The sequence below is a fragment of the Eleutherodactylus coqui genome, chromosome 8, assembly GCF_035609145.1.
Source record: "Eleutherodactylus coqui strain aEleCoq1 chromosome 8, aEleCoq1.hap1, whole genome shotgun sequence".
Classification (NCBI taxonomy): domain Eukaryota; kingdom Metazoa; phylum Chordata; class Amphibia; order Anura; family Eleutherodactylidae; genus Eleutherodactylus; species Eleutherodactylus coqui.
This window is the reverse complement of record NC_089844.1, coordinates 81,290,987-81,315,628: the sequence shown is the minus strand read 5'-3', so window position 1 is coordinate 81,315,628 and position 24,642 is coordinate 81,290,987. Positions and strand designations below refer to the sequence as shown.

The 24,642-nt window shown below is 43.0% G+C and overlaps 1 protein-coding gene across 1 annotated transcript in view; it reads left to right on the top strand.

Annotated features, from left to right (window-relative positions):
- The window catches only part of CSRNP3 (cysteine and serine rich nuclear protein 3), a 145,201-nt gene that overhangs the window by 79,658 nt on the left and 40,901 nt on the right, over positions 1-24,642 (top strand). The window contains exon 2 of the mRNA XM_066577414.1: positions 9,822-9,992. Coding sequence (XP_066433511.1) covers positions 9,845-9,992 — 148 coding nt within the window. The 5' untranslated portion in view covers positions 9,822-9,844. The remainder of the gene's footprint in view (positions 1-9,821; positions 9,993-24,642) is intronic.

Here is a 24,642-nt window from a genome sequence, read left to right as displayed (position 1 = left end):
CATATATTGGCCAGCTGTGAAAGCGCGCCCGATATACGCTTGTGTGAATAAGCCCTTAATATGATTGGCTTTATGTGGCCCCACTCAGAGGCGTAACTTGAAGCTCCTGGGCCCCAATGCAAAACCTGTAACAGGGCCCTCAACTGTAATGCTTTATTCAAAGTACTGGGCTCCCAAATGGGGAAGAGAGGCCTTATGGGCCCCCTAAGGATCCTGGGCCCGGGTGCAACCACATCCCCTGCAACCTCTATAGTTACGCCCCTGGCCCCACCCACTGTTTGGAAAAGTGACAGAGCGTGGAGAACATGCCACAAAAAACTGCTTGTGCGAATCCGGCCTTACAGTTTTCCATGCAAAAATAAATAAATACAAAAATGTGATGTATAATAATATTTCACTTGCTATAACAAACATTGCAACATTGTATCAACATTGCTGCTAGCATTATGGAAGCAAACAATCATTTTCTTCCTGTTTACTCTATAGCTTAAAAACCAATCCTATATTCCTTCCTAATGCTCAGTATAGAGATTTGGTTCTCTAGCCGGGATAAAGAAACCTCGGAAATGTAATTCCCCTGTGGGTGATTGATCCCATGTTGTTCTGAACTAATTATCTTCTATGCATATCATACTCTGGTATCTGACAAAATGCCTATAAAAATCATTTATGGCCTGTTATATATGGCGCTATGCTAATTCTCTAGAAATTCCATCAGGAGCCTCACACTACATTTTTTTTTCTTTCAGCGTAAAAAAAAAAAAAAAGCACGTTGTTTGAGGATTTTCCTTGATTTGTAGTGGATTAATGACTTCAAACAGCTTGACTGATTTGCTGGCCCTTCCTCTAGCTAGGATTGAACTGATAAAAATATCCATAGACAGTGAAATCAGTGGAAGCCTGTCTTTTTTTTCAGACAAGGCTCCCATGTGATCACAATACAGGCAAGCTCAGTGAGACTGGAGCTGTTCTACAAGCAGTAGGTAATGAGTCTTTGTGCAGACTAGGGGCTCTTAACGCTGAACAATAAAGCATATGCTACCAGCTAGAACATACTGCTTTGGGAAATTTGCAAGAATCCAAAAAAAAAAAATGCTATATCCAAATACAAGCGTCAACGAGTAATTCTGACCGTGCAAGCGTTTTTATATATCAGCAATCAGCATTCCATGGATTCTAATTAGGATTTATTCATATCAAGAGTGCATGGATTGGCGAGCAGCAGTTTGAGCAGGTCAGTGATTTGCAGTTGTGCTTCATAGATCATGTAGTTTGTTTCTTTTGTTTTTTAAATATGGAATGGAGATGTAATTGTTTTGACTGTGCTCATTTGCATATGCTAATAGGGGTTCCTTCAATATGATATCCTAATGTATGTACGCTTGAGCGGCCTATGCAATACATTTTTACTTATTGGAGGGCTCTACATGTTCATTAGGAAAGTAAATGGATAGATTTTTTTTGGGTGTGTATGGGAATATTGCATTTCATGATAAAATGACACTTTATGGTTTTTTTTTAAATGCATAAATAGAAATAATAGTGAAAACAAAGTATAAAAAAATTCTCTAAGGAAATGCATTATTTAACCTGTTATGTTCTTAAAAAAAAAAAATGTTGCATGCTCTATATAATATTTTACCTTGTAGCAACCATACCATGACGCTACATTATACTCTACTATTCCCACAAATTGGGAGAATGGCCTGCCTAAACACTGTCTTTATCCCAGACCATTAGCATCTACATAAACACATTAAAAAAAGCTTTAATTTTTATACATTAGGCTGTCAGCTTTCAATTAAAGAGCCTTTGTCTCCAGGCTCATTTCCATGACAATTGCTGAATACACAGATTCAACCAGTGAGAGTAAAATCAGACTGTATTGGAGCTTAACTTGGAATTTATATTTAACTATTGTATTAATTGTGCGTTCTTCAAATCTCAAATGCTTAGACAAGGGATAACAAATATTGACTCCCCCTCCTTTCCAAAAAAAAATACAAATTAGTTCCTATAATTAAATAGAACCCCCTCAACACCTCCACATAGCATTATTTCTACATTCTATATGTATCACATTGTATTAGTAAACATACTATAAATAAAAGTAAATAGCATAGCTTAAAATGTTTCCTTTATCTCCCCATATTTGTTTTGCTGCAGAATCACATGATTTCCCCCCCCCCCCCCCCCCCCCCCCTTCAGCTGTTTGGACATGTAGAGGCATTATGTAAATGAGTCCACAATACTAGGTTTAGCTGCAGAGACAGGGGGAGGCGCTCGGGGATTAAAGGTCATTGTACTGATGAAAAAGCTGAATGGGTAAAAAACGCTACGTGCGATCGCATGGTCCTTTACTTAAAAGTGAGCGCGCATGTTTAATTAAAGGAACATAGATTTGATCTGAAAGATCTTGAGCCGTAATTGGCCTTCCTCGGTCATGCAACACAGCACAATATTTGTAGTATTTTTTATAATGCAGGCTGTATACATTTCATTGAACTGACATTTTATTGTAGGTCAAGTCCAGTAATATACAATGAGCCTTAATAATATTATTTTTTTTTTTAGAGTATCAGATCAGCTTTTTTGGGGTTAAATTTTTTAAAAAAAAAGATATTTCTGCAGGGTGATTAATTGCTTAGTAGGTCAGGAGTTACAAAAGCCGAACATGGATTATCCAATGGTAATGATGTTTCTTGTTAGCATGTATATTTCAGGGCTGTTCTTTACAATGCTTATGTGTTTTATAGTTTTACCTTTTTTAGTGATGCACATCAAATCATGAAGCTCGGCCTCTCATATTCTATTCTTTGAAGCATTGCTATCAATCGATTATATTTTATATTACCCAACAAAGGGATTTTGGAATATGTAAAATATACATTCGGGGAGCAATTTTTTTAATGATAAATTTTGCAACAACTTCCAATATCTTAGTGTTCCTTGGATATACAATTTATTTAACCCTTTAAATGCTACATATAAAGAGCGAAGAATATATGACAACCTCAATCGGTATATTTTTCATTGGCTGATTTTTTTAATGGAGAAAGAAAAATGGAATAAAAATAATTTTATGTCTTTTGAGACCATCCATTCTAGAAGGAAATGGTTGACTATGTAAGGAATACTATCGGCTTGACCAGTACAATATATGGAGTTTGCTGCAAATTTACAAGTCTTGTGCGACTTTTTAAAAAAATTACACAATGTAAAAAATCTTAATATAAAAATGTACAAAAATATATATATTTTTTAATTTGTTTACTAATATCTTTACTAGTAGAGGAATAAGAAAATATATATATATATATATATATATATATATATATATATATATATATATATATATATATTTATATAATATACACAATAACTCATGTTCCAATTTTATTCATTAGGTAATCCATCAAGGTTATAGAGAAGTTTCCACCGAAAAGCAGACCTTGAGAAAAATGTTTTTTTTTATAGAAATCGGTCTCAAAAAGTCTTCATTATCATTCAGTATGCTGAACCTCTTATGTTTTATGAACTTGCTAAATTAATCATCCATTAGAAGAAACACTGCAGTTGCACATCTTCTTTCCCATAAACAGCTGTTTATAGCTATGTGTATTAAGGGCTGTTTCCCACAGTTTTTTTTTTTGTGGCAGTTTTCTGAGCCAAAGTCCGAAGTGGATTCTAATGATATGGTGAATATAAAGGAAGGACTTGTACTTCTCTTTACTGCTGGGTCCACTTCTAGTTTTTGGCACAAACCTATATCAAAAACTCCCACAAAAATGCAGTGTATGAAACCTTCCTCATATTGTTAAATTCTAATATTAGTAAAATCAGACATTTTGTGATTTATAGATGCAAAAAATAATTTTATAATATTCTGTATGTTTAATTCTAACGCATTCAGGAGTTCATCCATTTATTTTAAGTATTATTGGGGTACCTTTTGTCAATTGATCTCTTGGTTGAATCGCTGCAGAATCGTCAGCACTGAATTGTGGTGTTTCATCCAAAGGACTGAACTCGTAATGTGGTTGAAATCAAATGATATCCAAAAAGCCACATGATTACCTTCAAGGTACCAAAGACTATAATGAATTAGTCCTAAAAAGCTCCCTTGGTAATAGGGCAAAGGGCCCCAGTCTTCCATTATGTGTACGTAGATGGAAACTATGTAAGTGGTTGTCTGGGAAACATCATTTATTTACCTTGGTATGAGTATATTCCAGAGGTCGGTGTGCAATTTTTGCATAGATTAACCCTAGGCCTATGTCTTCTTACAGATTACCAGAAAATTTAGTTTAGTAACCAAAATTTAGTAGTTGTCTTTATGCTTGTGCATGTATATGGGCAACCTATATTTGGGGGCTTCTTTGGCCTGTATCACCTAGACACCCTCGCCACCCCTTCTGCATTTCTTCTGAACTGAATTTGGATCGCTTCAGTGTAAGGGACCTCAGACCTTGAGCTTGGGGTCTTCCTAGTTCTCTGGGTGGCAGCCTGATAGCATAGAGCTGGTTTGATTCTCGAGCAGGGAGGCTGAGGTCTTTTTCTCTTCCTATGGGAACATGAGGGATTTATGAACTGGTTTCAGCCACGCTATTTTATGTGAGGGCCAGGTCTTAAAATAGGCCCAGTTGATGGCCATTTTTCATGGGAGTCATTATTGTAGCACAGGTAATGGGTTTCTTAACCGCTGAACAAAGAACAAACAACTTGTGACATGGTAATCCGGGATAGCTCAGTCTTAGTCCATATAAACAGGTTATCGACAAAATAAGCAATCACAATTCCATACAAATGGATTACTAATGACATAATTAGTCCCAAGTTCCATACAAATGGTTTCTTAACGCAATCATGTACTTGGTTGAGAGCGGTAACTCACTAGAAAGCCAGTCTACACAAGTTAAAGTGGTTAGGGGATGAGGAAATGGAGGAGGCCTGCAGGCTTCCAAGGTTGCTAAGTTTCTATGACCTCCCTGTTCCACTTTTCCCAGAGGACATTGACCATAAGACTATAACAATACAGCACAACAACTAGGGGAGACTCCCTTATGCCTCCGTCCACAACTTCTCTTCTTCACACCCTCTCTTCCTGTTGCACACAGTTCCTCTCTTCCCGCCCACTCTTAAAAAGACAGTGCCATTAAAAGAAAACCTCATATTTAACATTAAACAATAACAATCTGTACCAGCCTTACATCAGAACCCTATGGTTATCCACCTTTAGTTAAGTAGACATACAGGGTATTGCAGTGGAAAACCAGATGCTAAAATGTGACTGAGGCTACTTTCACATATGATGGTTTTTCTGAAAAATGTTGCAGTTTCTATTGGTCTTTTTTTTCGATGCCAGAGTCATGTTGGCTGTAAATTGATAGTAAATATGAAATGCACTAAAGACCTGCCTTTTTCTCACTTTTGGTGGGGTTTTTTTGGGAGGGGGGGTCAGTGTTTTTCAAAATGTGTCGTGGTCTAGGTGTGGCTTTTATTTTTAGCTGTTTTCCCATAGGCTATGAGGATTACTGTAGTACTATCTTCTAGAACCCCTGACAAGCAGCTATTAGTGCTGTGGGAAGTCTCATTTGTCCACACAATGTTACATTAGCTGCAAATGAATGCCAAGCATTGTATGGAATAGATGGGTAGGCCAGAAGGTAGCCCACACATACTCCGTGACACCTCTTCTACCTGATAGAGGGAAGGGCTGGGAGGGACTTCCTGTATGTCTATTCCCTAATGTGTGAACAGGGGATGACTTTGAGACCACCCCTTTTTAAATGTAAATGGTTGACTATGTAAGGAATATTATCAGCTTGACCAGTACAATATATGGAGTCTACATCAAAGTTACAGACTTTCTGCAACTTTCTGTAAAAATAATGCTTGTCTGACAAAATGTGCAATTTTTTGAAAACTGAAATTGGTTGCTAGTTATACATAAGCCTATGCAATGGCAGTTTATTCTTGGGCTGGAATCACACATAAAGTTTTTTTTTTTCTGAGCCAAACCAACAGAACTTACATAAAGCACAGCAAAATGCAACATATTTGGGGGGTAACTACAAAGCAACCCTCCAAAATTGTTGCCTATAGAGGTGCTTTTATGCAAATTGTCTTGGTTGGATAAAATGTACTCCATCTTCTTTGAGACCTGAGCTTCAATTAAATCACAGTGCGATTGTCTATATAGTGGAACCTGTCTGGAGGGGGTTGTGTGGGATACTTTAACTACCCCCACTGGAAAAAGGAAGCCCTACTAATCTCAATTGGCCACTTGCGTGACCCCCTGAGTGCTAGCCTTTTTTTTTTCTTGTTTACTGTGGAACCCTAACTTGGTGCTCCCCTGTTTACTATGAAGGCACACTGCCTTTGGATTTCCTGCTAGGATGGAGGGGGGGGGGGGCGGGGTTCATTTCCATAGATGTTTATTGTGATTGTGGTTGAATGCAATCTCTGACCGGGGGTGTGGTGGTGTCCGGTCAAGATATCACTGCTATCTTGGTGTCCAGTCCTATTTTACACTTATCATTCTGTTTTGAGCGCTGTTTTTTGGGGTTTTTTTAACCCCTCTTTTTTTTTCTGCTACAATTAATTGCACACAGAAATATATAGAATAGAGAAGTATCGGTCTTTTCCTTAGGGTAAATCCAATCCAGTCCTGCAAATCAAAGGCGAAATTTGGATTGTGCTTCAGATTTGCCACAGACTTGACTCCTAGGCTTCAAAGGAATGAAAACCTGCAACAGAAGGACCATGTTCCGGTTTTAAAAATCCATAGCACGCTCATTTTTTCGCATGACAAAAATTTCTGTTACACGTGGATGGCGTTTTCAAAACCCCATTCACATTTATTGTAGTAGAATTTGCAATGCACACATCTGAATTTGCCCTTATTCTTTTCCTGTATTCATTTTTTTTTTTAAATCGCTCTTAAATTTTGGCTCCAAAAGTTGCCACAAAGACTGCATGCAGTTCCAGCCTTACTACTTGTTAGCACATTACTTTTTAGCATTTGTAAACAAATAAGCCATGAATGTCCAACTTTTTTGTAACATTTGGAATATATTTTTTTCCTACCATCTTCAAGTCCTACAGAGAAGAATACAGAAAAAAGGCCATTCCCAGCGCATTGTGTTCTTAAAAAAAAATTAAAAAAATAAAAATTCTATTCCCACCAGTGTCACAATGCATGAATTTACATCAACATTGGGGTATTCTCGGGATCATGCTGGCACCACCTCCTGCAAGCTAGCAGGCAGGAAATTATCATTCCCGCTACTCTGACAGACCATAAGGTGCATAAATGGCATGGAACATCACGCATTACAGTATATTATAAAATATACATTACATACACAATATATATACATGGCAATAATGGTGCCATACCAATAAACATTTTCCTATATTGGTAGATCTACTGTCTCCTTACATACAACATGGAAATCTTAAAGTGACCGTCCCATTGTGGGACAGAATCCTGTTCTAGAACTGGAGGGGGGAGTCTACCTACTTTTGTTGTTCTCTGCCATCTGTCCAGTTCGCCGGCTCCAGGTCCCATTTTTGGTTGTCAGAGATGGCCTATTCAGTCTTCAGACTGCCTAATCCCCACAGTGCATTGGTAGCTTTAGACAACCAATGCCATATACTTGGCCAATCAGAGAGCAGTGCACTGTATGCATTAGGTAGTTAGAAAATTGCTGCCGCCATGTTGGACAGTGTGGGACCAGAACCTCCTGGTAGGAGGGCAGCAGAGAAGAACAAGTGCAAGTAATATACCTCCCCCCCCCCCCCCTACTTGTTCTGCGATTGAATTTTGTCCCAAAAAAGGAGGGTCGCTTTAATTTAGCCCACGTCGGAAACATTAAATACAGATTACATATTTTCTGTCCAAAATCCCAGAAAAGCTCTGGGACCTGGTGTCTTCTGCTTTTGCGGTTTTTAGAACTTTCTTACAGTTAACTCAATGAAGTCTTGGTTGGCGCTTCAAAGTGCATAGAAAGGACATCAAAAGCGTTCATGTTTTTGATGTGCTTTTGCATTTTTTAGTGCTCTAGGATATATTCCTTTTCTTGTTTTTACAGTCTGAGGAACCCACAGACACATGGCATACATCTCTGATTAGATGTGGGTCCCATCTCTAAGACCCATATCTATGTTGAGTCGTCTACTGATCACTGTCCTTCCTGATGACGTTCCCATGGTCTCTCTATTCACTCCTATGGTTGTTACATGAACGGCTGAGAATGCCTTTTAGGGTATAATAATATGTTACGTTTTTGAGGTGGCTGCTAAAAGTCCAGCTATAGACATCAGTTGACATTTCAGAAGATGTTGTTGCTGGGGTCCGCACCGCGCCAATCAGTAGAATAACAGGGCACAAGGCTTCCTTGAGGATCTTGTGCCTCAAACTAACTTGATCTTCAAAATTTCCCACATACTGCAGTTAGACTCCTTTTCTTCTTTTTCATTCTCTTGACATATAGGACGAGCTATCATCGCACATACAATTTTCGATTGTATGTGCAGTCCCCAAAGCTCACTATTAATGGGTAATGTCAGACCGAATTGGCAGTGAGCAGTGCCTCTTCTCTGCTTCCTCTGCCCCATCTACATGGGGTATAGCTATGCTATCATTTGTGAGAGGGGAGCAGGGTACTGCTCACTCCTCTTACAAGCCCATATGGTGGTGGGTATAAGCAAAAGGAAGCTATGAGGTCTGCCCCACTGACTTGTCCATATGGCAGGTTATTGTTCAATGTTGCATTTCTAGTTGTTCATGAAAAATCTTAGCCTTTTTGACTGGCATAAGGCATACTTAAAAACAGTCTCCGATCTCTACATATTGCTTCTATATACTTGATATTGTGTCCCCTGGTTTTCTTTTGAGTTAGGAAGGAATTGGCTTCTATCTCATGAGGCTTTTTTGACTTCATTTGGATCAACACCGCTAGATAATGGGCTGAACTGAATGGACACAAGTTTTTTTTTGTTTTTTTTTGTTTTTGTTTTTTTTTTTTTCAGCCTAAAATACTGTGTTATTCTCTCAGTATGTTGACCTAATGAATCTAGTGCTGGTGGGTCCCACATGCCCAGTCCCACTGCATGGATACTATTGTGCACAAGTAGCAAAGGGATTCTTTGTACTATAAAAGCTAGCCAGTAAAAATTGGCATACCAGATGTGGCTTATTCTCAATAAGGCCGGTGCACACTTAACGTGTGGGTGAGTTGTGCCTGAGCGGTTCAGGCAAAACTTGTATTGGACAGCACACGAACACTGAATAATTAGTCCACATGAAAAAAGTCAATCTACATAGCCCCATAGGCTATAATGGGACCAGGTGCTACCTATAATTTAACTCGAAGAGCACATGGCCCTAAATACACTAGTGTATCGAAGGCCTAACATTGAACATATTAACTGAACATCATCTGATGGTTCAAACCCTAGCGTGTATTTCTTGATTTATTATATATATATATATATATATATATATATATATATATATATATATATATAATTTTTTTTTTTTTTTTTTTAATATAGGAATATTTATATGTTTACTGTCTATGCATTAATCGCACCTGTGTTTTATTAGGTTAGTTTTGCCATCTTCCATATACATTTTTTTGGTAAATTTATCTACTTTATGTGATTGACGTGTCAGCAATGGAACAATGTTAAACTAAAAAAAGATCTACATTTCTGCTGAATATTTGCTAAATGATTTCAGTAAATAGTCCTGCATGTCTAATTCGGTTGAATTCCTAGGGTAAATAAGTAATGTCATGTCAACTTCCCTCCAGGTGCATGTGACAGTACCGCAGCTATGAGTGGCATTTTAAAGAGGAAGTTTGAAGAAGTTGATGGATCTTCACCTTGTTCTTCTGTCCAAGAGTCAGATGATGACATCTCCAGTAGTGAGAGCGGAGACAGCAGTGACAGCATCAACCCGTCCAATTCCAGTCACTTTACACGTATGTCAGGTCTTCACTTTATTTACTGTTTTGGTAATAAGACAAACCTTCTCGGCAATTATAAGGAGGAGACAAGTCATTGTTTTCGGGGTACCTTTTTCACTTCTATTTAGTGAAGGGATGACCACTGTTGGACTCTGGGTTCATGGAGATAAACCATATATTCTAGGACACTAGTGTGGAAAAGGTATTTTATAGGTAGGTGATTAGAAGAGATTCATACGTGTTGAGTAGAGTGGCTGGTAATGTGTTGATCAGATAGTACAGGGTCTATTCATTTCCTTCCCTGCAGTGGGATTTTATCGACTATATTAAATTTAATTAATAGAAATCCACATTATGGATGGGATATAAAGACCATGCATATGGATCTAGTCCCACCATTTATCTATATAAGTATCTGGGACTTATTCCACACACATACTGTACAGTTTTATGGGACACGGTACCGCAGAAATGTTTACATTAAAGTAAAGTTGGGTTTTTCATGGCATTTATTACCGATGACCTATCTTGAGGGATAGTTGATTGGCAGGGATCTACTTCTTTGGATTTCAACCGCTGCCAATACAGCCAAGCTGGACATAGGCATTGGGGTTGAAGTCAGAAGTATAATATAAGGCTTTGCTCCCATGGATTTTAGTGGGAGCAATGCCTTTTAGCACATTTCCAGCTTGATTTCATGGGGAGTGTTGCCTTCTATTACACTTCCAGCTCCGACTGCAATGAGGAGCTGGGAGTGTAATGGAAGGCATCAGTCCCTTTGATTTCAAGGGGAGTAAAGCTTTAAATTACACTTTTGGCTCAGACCCCAATGCGGATGTTAAGCTAGGCTACACTAAAAGTAGACCAGAGAATCAGATGATCGACGGGCAAACCCCAACCGATCAACTATTGATGATCTGTCCTGAAGATAGATCATCAATAGTAAATGTCCAGCAAACCCCTTTACCCCTCTGTACTAGGGAAAGTTATCATGGTTAAATATCATAGAATGTAGAGTTGCATGCAATTAGCTAGTTAGTATGTGTATATGCCATAGTGATGGTGAGCTAAAGTGTGACACGTCAAACTATTGTAGTAATACTGTTCATAACCAGGCAAATACTAGAAATACTAGGATATTGCCAGGACAACTATGATAGGAGTAGTCCTATGTTTGATATGTAATATATATATGACAGGTATGTGTAGGAGGATCATGTAATTGTGTGGTGATTATGTTTAACAGTATCTGTCATGGCCTATGTGGAAGAGTGTGTGAAGCTCCAAACCTAGTCATGCTGACAATTGATGAATATTCTGCAGCCCGTCACAGTTCTTGGTGGAGCCTGTGCATGTGTGAACAGGTCAGAGGACATATCGTGCCCCATAGGGTGCAGGTTGAGTGAAGTAAAGCATGGCACTCATTGTTATTGGAGTATTACCACGGCTGTGATAAATAGGGGAGCTAGAGTTGTGCTATCAAAGGAGTGAAGCGCATAAGGACATGGGAGTTGCTGCCGGAGGGAAGAAGCCTGTGTGTGCGAGATTTGGGAATCTCCTGTCCACAGCAAAGGGTTCTAGAAAGTAGACTATGGAAGAGTATCAGTTTCATGGACCATGTAAGAGCATACTGGTCAAACCGCTGCTTTTGTACGTGAGAAATGCCTCTAGCAAATACGCTTAGTGTTATATGTGCCCACAAAGCCACGAGAGGACAGATGGCCAGGGTTGTATTTGCTACTAGGCACTAAAGGTCCAGTGCCTAGGGCATCTAGTTCAAGGGGGCGGCTCTAGGGGTAGCCAGTGGATTTCTTTTTTATTTTTAACCTTCTACCTCCCAGGATGAGAATTGCTGCCTCTGGCAGGACAGGGGTGTGTGAGGGGGTGAGGGTCCATCAGTGCCACTGTAAGAGAGGGAGGGAGACCAGATGAAGCTGCAAAGTTTCTATTTCCTCTCATCTAATGTTCAGAAGGAATACTACAATGATTGGTGGAGCGAGAGTCAGTCAGCTGCTACACCAATCAGATGTACAAAAGCCTTCTGCTTGGCATCTTCTGCAAGTCCGCAGAGTAAGTTGGTGACTGAGAGATAGCAGATAGAGATGAGCGAGCACCAAGATGCTCGGGTGCTCGTTATTCGGGACGAACTTTTCGCGATGCTCGAGGGTTCGTTTCGAGTAACGAACCCCATTGAAGTCAATGGGCGACCCGAGCATTTTTGTATTTCGCCAATGCTCGCTAAGGTTTCCTTGTGTGAAAATCTGGGCAATTCAAGAAAGTGATGGGAACGACACAGCAATGGACAGGGCAGGCGAGGGGCTACATGTTGGGCTGCATCTCAAGTTCACAGGTCCCACTATTAAGCCACAATAGCGGCAAGAGTGGGCCCCCCCCTCCCAAAAACTTTTACTTCTGAAAAGCCCTCATTAGCAATGCATACCTTAGCTAAGCACCACACTACCTCCAACAAAGCACAATCACTGCCTGCATGACACTCCACTGACACTTCTCCTGGGTTACATGCTGCCCAACGGCCCCCCCTCTCCCCCCCACAGCGCACACCAAAGTGTCCCTGCGCAGCCTTCAGCTGCCCTCATGCCACGCCACACTCATGTCTATTTAGAAGTGTGTCTGCCATGAGGAGGAACCGCAGGCACACACTGCAGAGGGTTGGCACGGCTAGGCAGCAACCCTCTTTAAAAGGGGCGGGGCGATAGCCCACAATGCTGTACAGAAGCAATGAGAAATAGAATCCTGTGCCACCGCCATCAGGAGCTGCACACATGGGCATAGCAATGGGGAACCCATGTGCCACACACTATTCATTCTGTCAAGGTGTCTGCATGCCCCAGTCAGACCGCGGTTTTTAATTCATAGACACAGGCAGGTACAACACCCTATTGTGAAGTCCCTGTGGACCGACAGCATGGGTGGGTGCCAGGAAGCCACCGGCGGTACATAAAAATATCCCATTGCAGGCCCAACACAGCTGAGGTAGTAATGTCGTGCTTAATGCAGGTGGGCTTCGGCCCACACTGCATGCCCCAGTCAGACTGGGGTTCTTTACAAGTGGAAACAGATGCAATTATAATTCCCTGTGGACCCACAGCATGGGTGGGTGCCAGGAAGCCACCGGTGGTACATAGAAATATCCCATTGCATTGCCCAACACAGCTGAGGTAGTAATGTCGTGCTTAATGCAGGTGGGCTTCGGCCCACACTGCATGCCCCAGTCAGACTGGGGTTCTTTACAAGTGGACAGATGTAGGTTAAACTCCGTGTGCACCTACAGCATGGGTGGCTCCCTGGAACCCACCGGCGGTACATAAAAATATCCCATTGCATTGCCCAACACAGCGGATGTAACATCAGCTGTAATGCAGGTGGGCTAAAAATTCATTTGATTACACTGTAGGCGAGGGCCCACAAAAATTGCTGTATCAACAGTACAAATGTACATCCAAAAAATTGGCCATGGCCAACCAAGAGGGCAGGTGAAACCCATTAATCGCTTTGGTTAATGTGGCTTAAGTGGTAACTAGGCCTGGAGGCAGCCCAGTTTAACGAAAAATTGGTTCAAGTTAAAGTTTCAACGCTTTTAAGAGCATTGAAACATATAAAAATTGTTTAGAAAAATTATATGACTGAGCCTTGTGGCCCTAAGAAAAATTGCCCGTTCAGCGTGATTACGTGAGGTTTCAGGAGGAGGAGCAGGAGGAGGAATATTAGACACAGATTGATGAAGCAGAAATGTCCCCGTTTTGGATGGTGAGAGAGAACGTAGCTTCCATCCGCGGGTGCAGCCTACGTATTGCTTACGTATCGCTGCTGTCCGCTGGTGGAGAAGAGAAGTCTGGGGAAATCCAGGCTTTGTTCATCTTGATGAGTGTAAGCCTGTCGGCACTGTCGGTTGACAGGTGGGTACGCTTATCCGTGATGATTCCCCCAGCCACACTAAACACACTCTCTGACAAGACGCTAGCCGCAGGACAAGCAAGCACCTCCAGGGCATACAGCGCGAGTTCAGGCCACGTGTCCAGCTTCGACACCCAGTAGTTGTAGGGGGCAGAGGCGTCACGGAGGACGGTCGTGCGATCGGCTACGTACTCCCTCACCATCCTTTTACAGTGCTCCCGCCGACTCAGCCTTGACTGGGGAGCGGTGACACAGTCTTGCTGGGGAGCCATAATGCTGGCAAAGGCCTTGGAGAATGTTCCCCTGCCTGCGCTGTACATGCTGCCTGATCTCTGCGCCTCCCCTGCTACCTGGCCCTCGGAACTGCGCCTTCTGCCACTAGCGCTGTCGGATGGGAAGTTTACCATCAGTTTGTCCACCAGCGCCCTGTGGTATAGCATCACTCTCGAACCCCTTTCCTCTTCGGGAATCAGAGTGGAAAAGTTCTCCTTATACCGTCGGTCGAGCAATGTGTACAGCCAGTAATCTGTAGTGGCCAGAATGCGTGTAACGCGAGGGTCACGAGAAAGGCATCCTAACATGAAGTCCGCCATGTGTGCCAGAGTACCTGTACGCAACACATGGCTGTCCTCACTAGGAAGATCACTTTCAGGATCCTCCTCCTCCTCCTCTTCCTCCTCCTCAGGCCATACACGCTGAAAGGATGACAGCCCAGCAGCATCTGTACCCTCAGCAGTGGGCCAAGCTGTCTCTTCCCCCTCCTCCTCATGCTCCTCCTCCTCCTCCTCCTCCTCCACAACGCGCTGAGATATAGACAGGCGGGTGCTCTGACTATCCAGCGACATACTGTCTTCCCCCGGCTCTGTTTCCGAGCGCAAAGCGTCTGCCTTTATGCTTTGCAGGGAACTTTTCAAGATGCATAGCAGAGAAATGGTGACGCTAATGATTGCAGCATCGCCGCTCACCACCTGGGTAGACTCCTCAAATGTTCCAAGGACCTGACAGATGGCTGCCAACCAGGGCCACTCTTCTGTAAATAATTGAGGAGGCTGACTCCCACTGCGCCGCGCAAGTTGGAGTTGGTATTCCACTATAGCTCTACGCTGCTCATAGAGTCTGGCCAACATGTGGAGCGTAGAGTTCCACTGTGTGGGCACGTTGCACAGCAGTCGGTGCACTGGCAGATTAAACCTATGTTGCAGTGTCCGCAGGGTGGCAGCGTGCGTGTGGGATTTGCGGAAATGTGCGCAGAGCTGGCGCACCTTTCCGAGCAGGTATGACAAGTGGGGGTAGATTTTCAGAAAGCGCTGAACCACCAAATTAAAGACATGGGCCAGGCATGGCACGTGCGTGAGGCTGTCGAGCTGCAGAGCCGCCACCAGCTTACGGCCGTTGTCACACACGACCATGCCCGGTTGGAGGCTCAGCGGCGCAAGCCAGCGGTCGGTCTGCTCTGTCAGACCCTGCAGCAGTTCGTGGGCCGTGTGCCTCTTCTCTCCTAAGCTGAGTAGTTTCAGCACGGCCTGCTGGCGCTTGCCCACCGCTGTGCTGCCACGACGCGTGACACCGACTGCTGGCGACGTACTGCTGACACATCTTGATTGCGAGACAGAGGTTGCGTTGGAGGAGGAGGAGGAGGAAGGTGCTTTAGTGGAGGAAGCATACACCGCCGCAGATACCACCACCGAGCTGTGGCCCGCAATTCTGGGGGTGGGTAGGACGTGAGCGGTCCCAGGCTCTGACTCTGTCCCAGCCTCCACTAAATTCACCCAATGTGCCGTCAGGGAGATATAGTGGCCCTGCCCGCCTGTGCTTGTCCACGTGTCTGTTGTTAAGTGGACCTTGGCAGTAACCGCGTTGGTGAGGGCGCGTACAATGTTGCGGGAGACGTGGTCGTGCAGGGCTGGGACGGCACATCGGGAAAAGTAGTGGCGACTGGGAACCGAGTAGCTCGGGGCAGCCGCCGCCAACATGCTTTTGAAAGCCTCCGTTTCCACAAGCCTATACGGCAGCATCTGTAGTCTCATCAATTTTGCAATGTACACGTTTAACGCTTGAGCGTGCGGGTGCGTGGCGTCGTACTTGCGCTTGCGCTCAAACTGTGGCACTAGCGACGTCTGGACGCTGCGCTGAGAGCCATTGCTGGATGGGGCCGAGGACAGCGGAGGTGATGGTGTGGGTGCAGGCCAGGAGATGGTAGTGCCTGTGTCCTCAGAGGGGGGTTGGATCTCAGTGGCAGGTTGGGGCACAAGGGGAGAGGCAGTGGTGCAAACCGGAGGCGGTGAACGGGCATCGTCCCACCTTGTGGGGTGCTTGGCCATCATATGCCTGCGCATACTGTTGGTGGTGCCTCCCCAGCTGATCTTGGCGCGACAAAGGTTGCACACCACTGTTCGTCGGTCGTCAGGCGTCTCTGTGAAAAACTGCCACACCGTAAAGCACCTTGACCTGTGCAGGGTGGCATGGCGCGAGGGGGCGCTTTGGGAAACAGTTGGTGGATTATTCGGTCTGGCCCTGCCTCTACCCCTGGCCACCGCACTGGCTCGGCCTGTGCCCACACCCTCACTTGGCCCTCCGCGTCCTCGGCCGCGTCCACATCCTCTAGGCCTACCCCTACCCCTCAGCATGCTGTATTACCAGTGATTTGATTTCCCAGGCAGGAAAGAAATTGGCGCAAGGCTACACTCAACCGTAGCTGGTTGCGTCTGATTTTTGTACGTTGTCCACGCAGCACACACGTACACGGAGACCTTAGGACTGACACAGGCAGGCCAAATATAATTTCTTTTCCTTTTTTGCAAAGGGAAGCACCCACTGCGTATATTCAATGAACAAGAAGTTTAATATCTGTGGTGTGGCCCTCAAAAAGTGTCACACAACTATAGTGTAGCAGAGTTATTAACTCTAGCAGAGCAGGTATTTGCCAGTCAGGAAAGACAATGGCGCAAGCCTGCAGTAAACCGTAGCTGGTTGCGTCTGATTTTTGTACGTTGTCCACGCAGCACACACGTACACGGAGACCTTAGGACTGACACAGGCAGGCCAAATATAATTTCTTTGCCTTTTTTGCAAAGGGAAGCACCCACTGCGTATATTCAATGAACAATAACTGTGTTGTGGCCCTGCCTACACAATTCTGTCCCTGTAGTATCAATGGAGGGTGCAATGCTCTGCACAGACGATTTTTAGAAGAAAAAAAAAATTTGCAACACTGCTAACAGCAGCCTGCACAGTACTGCACACGGTTAAATTTGGCCCTAGAAAGGACCGTTGAGGTTCTTGAAGCCTACACTAACTCCTAACACTCTCCCTGCCTAAGCACCACTTCTGTCCCTAATGCCGGGTGCAATGCTCTGCACTGCCGATTTTGAGAAAAAAAAAAAAACACTGCTAGCAGCAGCCTGCACACAGGTAGATGTGGCCCTGAGAAGGACCGTTGGGGTTCTTGAAGCCTACACTGACTCCTAACGCTCTCCCTACAGCAGCACCAGCACGATAGTACTTTCCCTCAGCTAACTCACAAGGCATGTGTGGCGAGCCGCGGGAGGGGCCGACTTTTATACTCGCGTAACATCTGATCTCCCCAGCCACTCACAGCAGGGGGGTGGTATAGGGCTTGAACGTCACAGGGGGAAGTTGTAATGCCTTCCCTGTCTTTCAATTGGCCAGAAAAGCGCGCTAACGTCTCAGAGAGGAAACTGAAAGTAACCAGAACACCGCGTGGTACTCGTTAAGAGTAACGAGCATCCCGAACACCCTAATATTCGCACGAATATCAAGCTCGGACGAGTACGTTCGCTCATCTCTAATAGCAGAGCATCAGCACCCTTTTGTTGACGGTCCTGCAGATGTGTTTATGGTGGGCCGCAATTGGCCTGTACTGAGTGGTCCCTGCAGATGGAAGGGGCTCAACTGACAGCCAGGGGGTCCAGCATGTTAAATCATGACAAGCCCATAGATTTACAGCATAGAAGAACCTACACTTGTTATATACTGTATGTATGTTTACATATATATAGCATATTTGTATATATAAAGTGTGTGTGTGTGTGTGTGTGTGTGTGTATGTATGTGTGATATACAATGTAAAATGTGAAACTGGACTGTATCTGCTCAGATCTTTTTCTTATACCATGTCTACATAGCAAGCCCAGGTCTAATACTGCATCTGTGTAGTAAGCTCAATTCTGATACCGTATCTGTAAGTTGAGTTTGGTACTGTTTATGTAGTAAGCTTGGTGCCTATACTGTATCTGTGTAGTAAGTGTTGGTTCTGGTACTGTATCTGTACTAAACTTGGTTTTGGTACTATTTTTATTATATTTACATAGTAAACTTCAGGTTGTATGTGGGAAAGTCTGGAGACCTCCCATATATGACAGCTGATGTTGGGGGGGAGCGAAGGATATCTGGTTTTTGCAGGAGATGAGCTACTGCCAGATACCTCTGGTAGCGGCTTATTTCTTTCTCGCCAATGAAAACCCATGCACTCTTGGCCAAGTATGCATGCATTTAGTGTAGCTGGGTGGGATAGCTAACTGTCTAATGTGTATGAGCAGCAGCTTTAGGGGGGTTATTCGTAGAGGCGTAATTTATGTCCGTGTTGTTCCTCTGTTCCACAGACAGCACTCGGGCCCATATGGCCAATGAGGTTGTTCATAGACTATCCATGTGACAAAAGACTGCAACATGCCCTATTCTGTCAGTTTCACATACAAGAATAGCATAGGCATTGTTGGCCATTTGTGAACATCAGACAACATGCGGAGGGGGTCTGTATGCTCTCTGTTTTTTGTTCCTGATTTTCCTGATGCACAAAACAGGCACGCCTGTCTGAATAAAGCCTTGACCTGACTCGCCCATAGGGGATGTGAATACTAAATGTGCCTAGGGCAACATGAACTTTAAATACGGCCCTGCTTATAGTAACTAAGAGAAACTATGTATTTCAAGACAAGGCTGTTTAATGTTTGAGAAGTTGAGAGTAACGAAGTGGCCGAAGTGTATGAGTGACTAAGCCTATTGGCTACAGTGTCCGGCAATGGGACAGAAGATTGTCTTTCCAAATAGTGTTGAGGACTTGTACTGTAGAGTTGCTAGAGAGTTCGAAACTGTGACACAATATTCCAAAAAGTGCAAAACGCTCAAGTATTGTTCTGCTGATTTCTGCAAAGTGACTGTAACATTGAAACACCTATTGTGTTACTGCCCGGGAAGCCTATTGTGTTGGTTTTTTTTTATCTATGCGCCATTTCTTATCTGCACATGGGAGTCCCCTATATGTGACAGACACCCTAATTATAGCTGTGTACCAGTTACTGCTTTTCTTACGGTAGCTGGCAAAATACACACTGAGTGCAAAATTCTGATATTCATGACTGGCAGGTTGCTGCCACCCTTCTGTAGCTGATTAGAAGCTTTCTCCCTATGTACAGTAATGGGGAGAAAGCTGTCAGTGGTGGGGACATGATTATGGAGTGCTCCAGAGTGAGTGCACATCACGGAAAGGACTTTGCGCTTGGGTCATGCTGCACCTAATAATAAAGTGATTTTTAGGAAAAACTGTAAGTGACACACAACTATAATCAAGGTGTCAGTGGTTACTCTATTCTGCCCTCATGGAAGTCTAAATCGGGTGACAGGTTGCCTTCAAGGAATGGCTTTATCACCAATTCGTGGAAATTCTTGTTGATGCAATTCCCTAATGTTTGCTGATAGCTGAAGTGACTCCAAGGTGGCGCTTCAATTTCAAGCATTGGATACCTTGTTGCTCCCCTGTTAGGCCTGATGCACACAACAAACCCATGTGTACAGGAACTGTATGCTGACACAGGGTGCCTATAAGGGTTTAAGGGGACAAGTAGGATACTCGAATGCACAACTAGATGTATTACCAGTAGAAAGAGGGAGATGGTGATCCTGCTCTATAGATCTAGGGTGAGAACACATCTGGAATACAGTGGTCAGCGCTGGAGACCTCACCTACAGGAAGACATTGATAAAATAGAATGAGTCCAAAGACTGGCTAGAAAAATGGTGGAAGAACTGAAATATATTGATTTGTATAGACTTGAGGAAAGAAAGGAGAGAGAGAGAACATGATGGAAACCTAAATAGATAGATCTAATTATAATGTGTGTCATGTAGGAGGAGAGAAGGGAAAGGGAAGACCTTTACATATGTTACAGGAGAGCATAATAGGGAGGGGGGCATGATGGAAACATTTATATATGTTACAAGAGGAGAGAAGGGAGAGGGGGACATGATGGAAACTTTTTAAATATGTTAAAGGTATACATTAAATTCAGGAAAAAAGTAGCTTCCTACTAAAAACAAACACTATAACAAGGGGCACGATCTGAGAATATTAGGGAGGAAAAATCAGAAGCAGTGTCGGTGAATATTTTTTACTGAATGAGTAGTAAATGGTTGGAACAAACTTGCAGCAGACATGGGTACAAAACCAATGATTGTTTAATTCAATATGCCTGGGGTAAGTATGTATCCATTCTAAGGGCTCCTGCACACTGGCAAGCGAGATATCGGGCCGTGATTCACGGTCTGATAAGGCTCTTGCAAACCTTCAAAAACCCCTGGAAGTGATACGTTGTCATGTGAAAACAGCCTTGCATCACTGCCGGAAATCCCTTCATCTTATTGCTTTCAATGGGGCCAGTGGCAGCAGCGATCCTCTGCCGCTGCTGTGCAACGTGGGGAGTCCACTCATCACTGAACACCCTGCTGCTGCTGCTATCACAGAGTTCAGTGATGAGGGGACTCCCCAAGGGAATGAAGGATGAAGGAATCCCCTGCCGCTGCTGTCACAGCAGTGGCAGAGGATCACAATTTTCATCCTATTGCTTTCAGTAGGGCCGGCGCTGGGGCGATGTAGCAAAGAGAATGGACATGCTGCGATTTTGTTTTTAATGCAGCATCACAAGCATTAAAACATTGGAAATGTTGAAGTGAAGCCATTGGAAACCATTTGCTTCACAATTTAGCGATTTTTCTCGCAGCACTGAAAAATCATGTAATTTCATTGCCAATGTGAAGGCACGCTAAGAAAGAAATAGAAAATAATGTAATGGCAGACTGAATTGCTCAGGTGGTCCATCCAGTCTGAAGTCAGTTTTCTATGTTAGTCTCATAAATACAATATTTACAATTAGAGTTTATGCATCTAGCTGACAGGACCTTCAGAGAAAGGTCACATGACTTTGCTTACTGTTTTATTGCTATGGACTGATGGGACCTGAGTTGCACACTGATTGGCTGAAGGGCTGGATGTAAAAGAGAGGTCCTGTTCCTGGGCTCTGGTGTGAGTTGACTGTTTTATTGAGTGCAGAGAAGGACCTGCTGCTGGACTTTGTGAGGACCTGTAACAGAGAGCCTCAAGTGATTAATACTGCAGCTTCTGACTGAGCAAGACAGACCTGGACTGGTGAGAGCTGGCAGCAAAGACCACCAGTGCGCTATGTATGGACACAAGCTGATTCAGCAGGCAAAGCACACAGAGACCTTGAGAGTGGAATCCTGGACCAGATCCCCCCCAAAAATACCAAAGTGACTATTAAAGAGTAACCATAGGAGCATCCAGATACCGAATTTCAGTAGTGTCTGGTCACGAGTAAAACTGTGCATCAATATAGCAATCTCTTGGATAGAGTGACCCATAAAGTACTGTGTATAGTTTGAGCTATAGTGCCATGCAGGGGCGTAACTATATGGGATGCAGGGGATGCAGTTGCACCCGGACCCAGGAGACTTAGGGGGCCCATAAGGCCTCTCCTCTCCATATGGGGAGCCCTGTACTATGAATGAAGCATTATAGTTGGGGATCCTGTTACAGATTTTGCATTGGGGCACAGAAGCTTCAAGTTACGCCTCTGCCTCCATGTTAGTGTGGATAAGGACTATCCCTATGGAGATTGTATATACCTGCTAGGACATGGGAAGCTACTGTACTGACAATATCTACTAGGAACTGCTTAAACAGACACTCTGGTTATTCCCATTCATTATGTAACTAGCCCCCCAGGACATAGAAATCAACTACTATTACCTTGTTTGGTTATTCCTTTCTATCTGAAACTTCTGGAGTTCTTCTCTCCATGTGGCTCATTTGATCTTATTCTGATCACCTGAGACTTACTCGGCTTTATGTTCTCTCAAAAAGTCCATTTTCAGTCAGCATAATTACTGTGTGGACCCTACCACACAAGCTCCTTAGAGGGGCACACAAACTCCTTTCATAGTTACGACTGATGGTTATAATGAAGGAGATGACAGCTCATCGTCCTGACTGTGTGTATGTGTGTATATATATATATATATATATATATATATATATATATATATATATATATATATATATATATGGTCTGCAGCTTATTTAAATAAATTGAGAATACACAATGTAATGGCAGTATCCTCCCTGCAGGCCGAAATGGTACTGGCTATATCTGTTCATGTGCTGATGCATCAAGGAATAGATGGCACAGGATAGTGAAAGAAAAGGCAGAACTTTCAGTACCAAGATGGTGCCTAAGGCCGCTTTCACACGGGCTACAAAATCGTACGATTTTCTGGCGATGAGACAGCACTACAAAACGCATATTTGTGAAACCCATGCTTTCCAAAGGGTTCCTTTACATTAGCCATGTTTTCACTAATGCTATGTTCTGAGACTAAAAAATCGTGACATGCTCTATCTTTCTGCGATGTGCTATTTTTTTGTAGCCCATGTTTCCCTATGGAGCCTCCTTCTTTATTGCATCGCACGATCTTGCGATTTTTGTACAATGTGATACATTTTTAACATTAAAATATTGCTATATTGCTTTCTCGCAATTTTATCGCAGGTAGCAGCGATGCAATGCAAGATTTTTCACAAGAAAAAGCATCACTGACGCTACAAATTTGTGTGCACAAAGCCGTGTGAAAGAGGCCTTATAAGCATAAAAGATACTGCAAAATGCATTGCTGATATCCAGAGTGTGACAAGCAATCAAGTGAGAAGGCAGGGAAGTAAAAATGTGCTTTCACCAGGGTGGCCCTTTTAATGTGTCACCTGAGGCTTTAGAGCATACCACTAGTATACTAAAGGAGCTACCTACTAGTGCGAATTCAGATTCGGTCTGTTATTACCCCTGGCCAGGGCGGATTTTATAGTGACTGTTATCACTTGAGGGTATACACCTATTATTGCAAGTACCTGTTCTTAAAGGGGCTGTTCAATATGTCTTGAGATATATATATATATCAGTGATTTCTGCTATAGAAAACTGTTTACGTCGTTTAGAATTGTATGAGTACAATTTATTCTTCATTTAGCTTTGTTACTCAATCAGTAAAATCTGCACCTGCTACATAACGCCATATGGTGCATACTGTATATGTGGCATTGTATTCTCCCCTAGAAGCAATCTTAAGTAAAAAGTCAATTGCTTAAAAGCAGTGTTGGTACTATTAGCTGAAGCATAGTTTTACAAGTCCAGTATTTGCACTCATGGCAGTGGGAAGGTCTGCTTTACCAACATTATAATGAGTGCATGTATATTATGAAAAAGGAAGAGGTCTAGGACCTATTAAAGTAAACAATATAGACTCATGAACAATGTAGTAATCGTTGCTCTAGTTCATAAAATCAATTATTTTATTAAACACATATTAAATATTTTAAAAGATAGGATATCCCGAATGACATCAGTTTTCTTAATTCTACATCATTTCATCACTGCAAAAAATTATGTATCCCCAATTCATACCGAATACATGCTGAATTAAAGCCCTTAAACCTAAATACATAAGTATAATAAAATATCACTATAAATGTTCCCGTATTATCAGCCTCAAGAGATAAATACCCCCTAAATAGCACAATTCAATATGTAATATAACAACCCTGCTGCTATATTTAAGTCTCAAAGGCTCCTGGTGTGGCTCTGTATCATGAATATCCTCACTATTTCCAAAGGAGGAAAAGGTCATAGTTTTGAGACAAGAATGATTGATACAATGTAGCAATCACATCCTTTGTATGTCTTGTGAATATAAAATGTGTTGGGAAATCCAGCCAGAGTTCTCTGGTAGCAGTCCATACTTTGGAGCATGCATGACACCGTTCACACAAATCAGCCGCAGTGTTCTTGCATCATCAGAGGGGGCTCATGTATATCACTCTCCACTTGTTCGAATTTCCCACTTATGATACAACACCAGGAATACAGCTTGCACCATACTCTGGTACCAGTAGGAGTCACATTAAGATGTATATTTGCTAGTCTTTAGTAAAGCGTCCGTCCACACTGCGGTGTAGATATACAGTTTAGATATACTTAAGACCGCTCTCACAAAGGCGTGGCACAATCCCTATAGCCTATTTATTTCTATTGGGCCACTCAGACCTGTGTTTTTGTTCTATTTTGTGCGCCATGCTCTGTCTTGGAGCTTTTTTACGCATGCATACATGCCAAGTGCATGAAGATTGGCAGCATGCCAGCTCACATGGTTGTAGGAGCTCAGCCTAACTCATGGTCTGATCTAGTCTTGATCTCTCCACAAAATAAAGTCCAAAGAACTAGTATCGGCAAAGCTACAGGAACACTGAATGCCACATCTATCCTGATTTATCCATGTGAGCCACAATTGGGATGCCAAAACCACAAGACCCTGATACAACAGAAGGTGGGATGCGTGTGTGTGATCGCGTCCAATGCACTCTGGCGCATTTCGTCATAGATCCTTGACT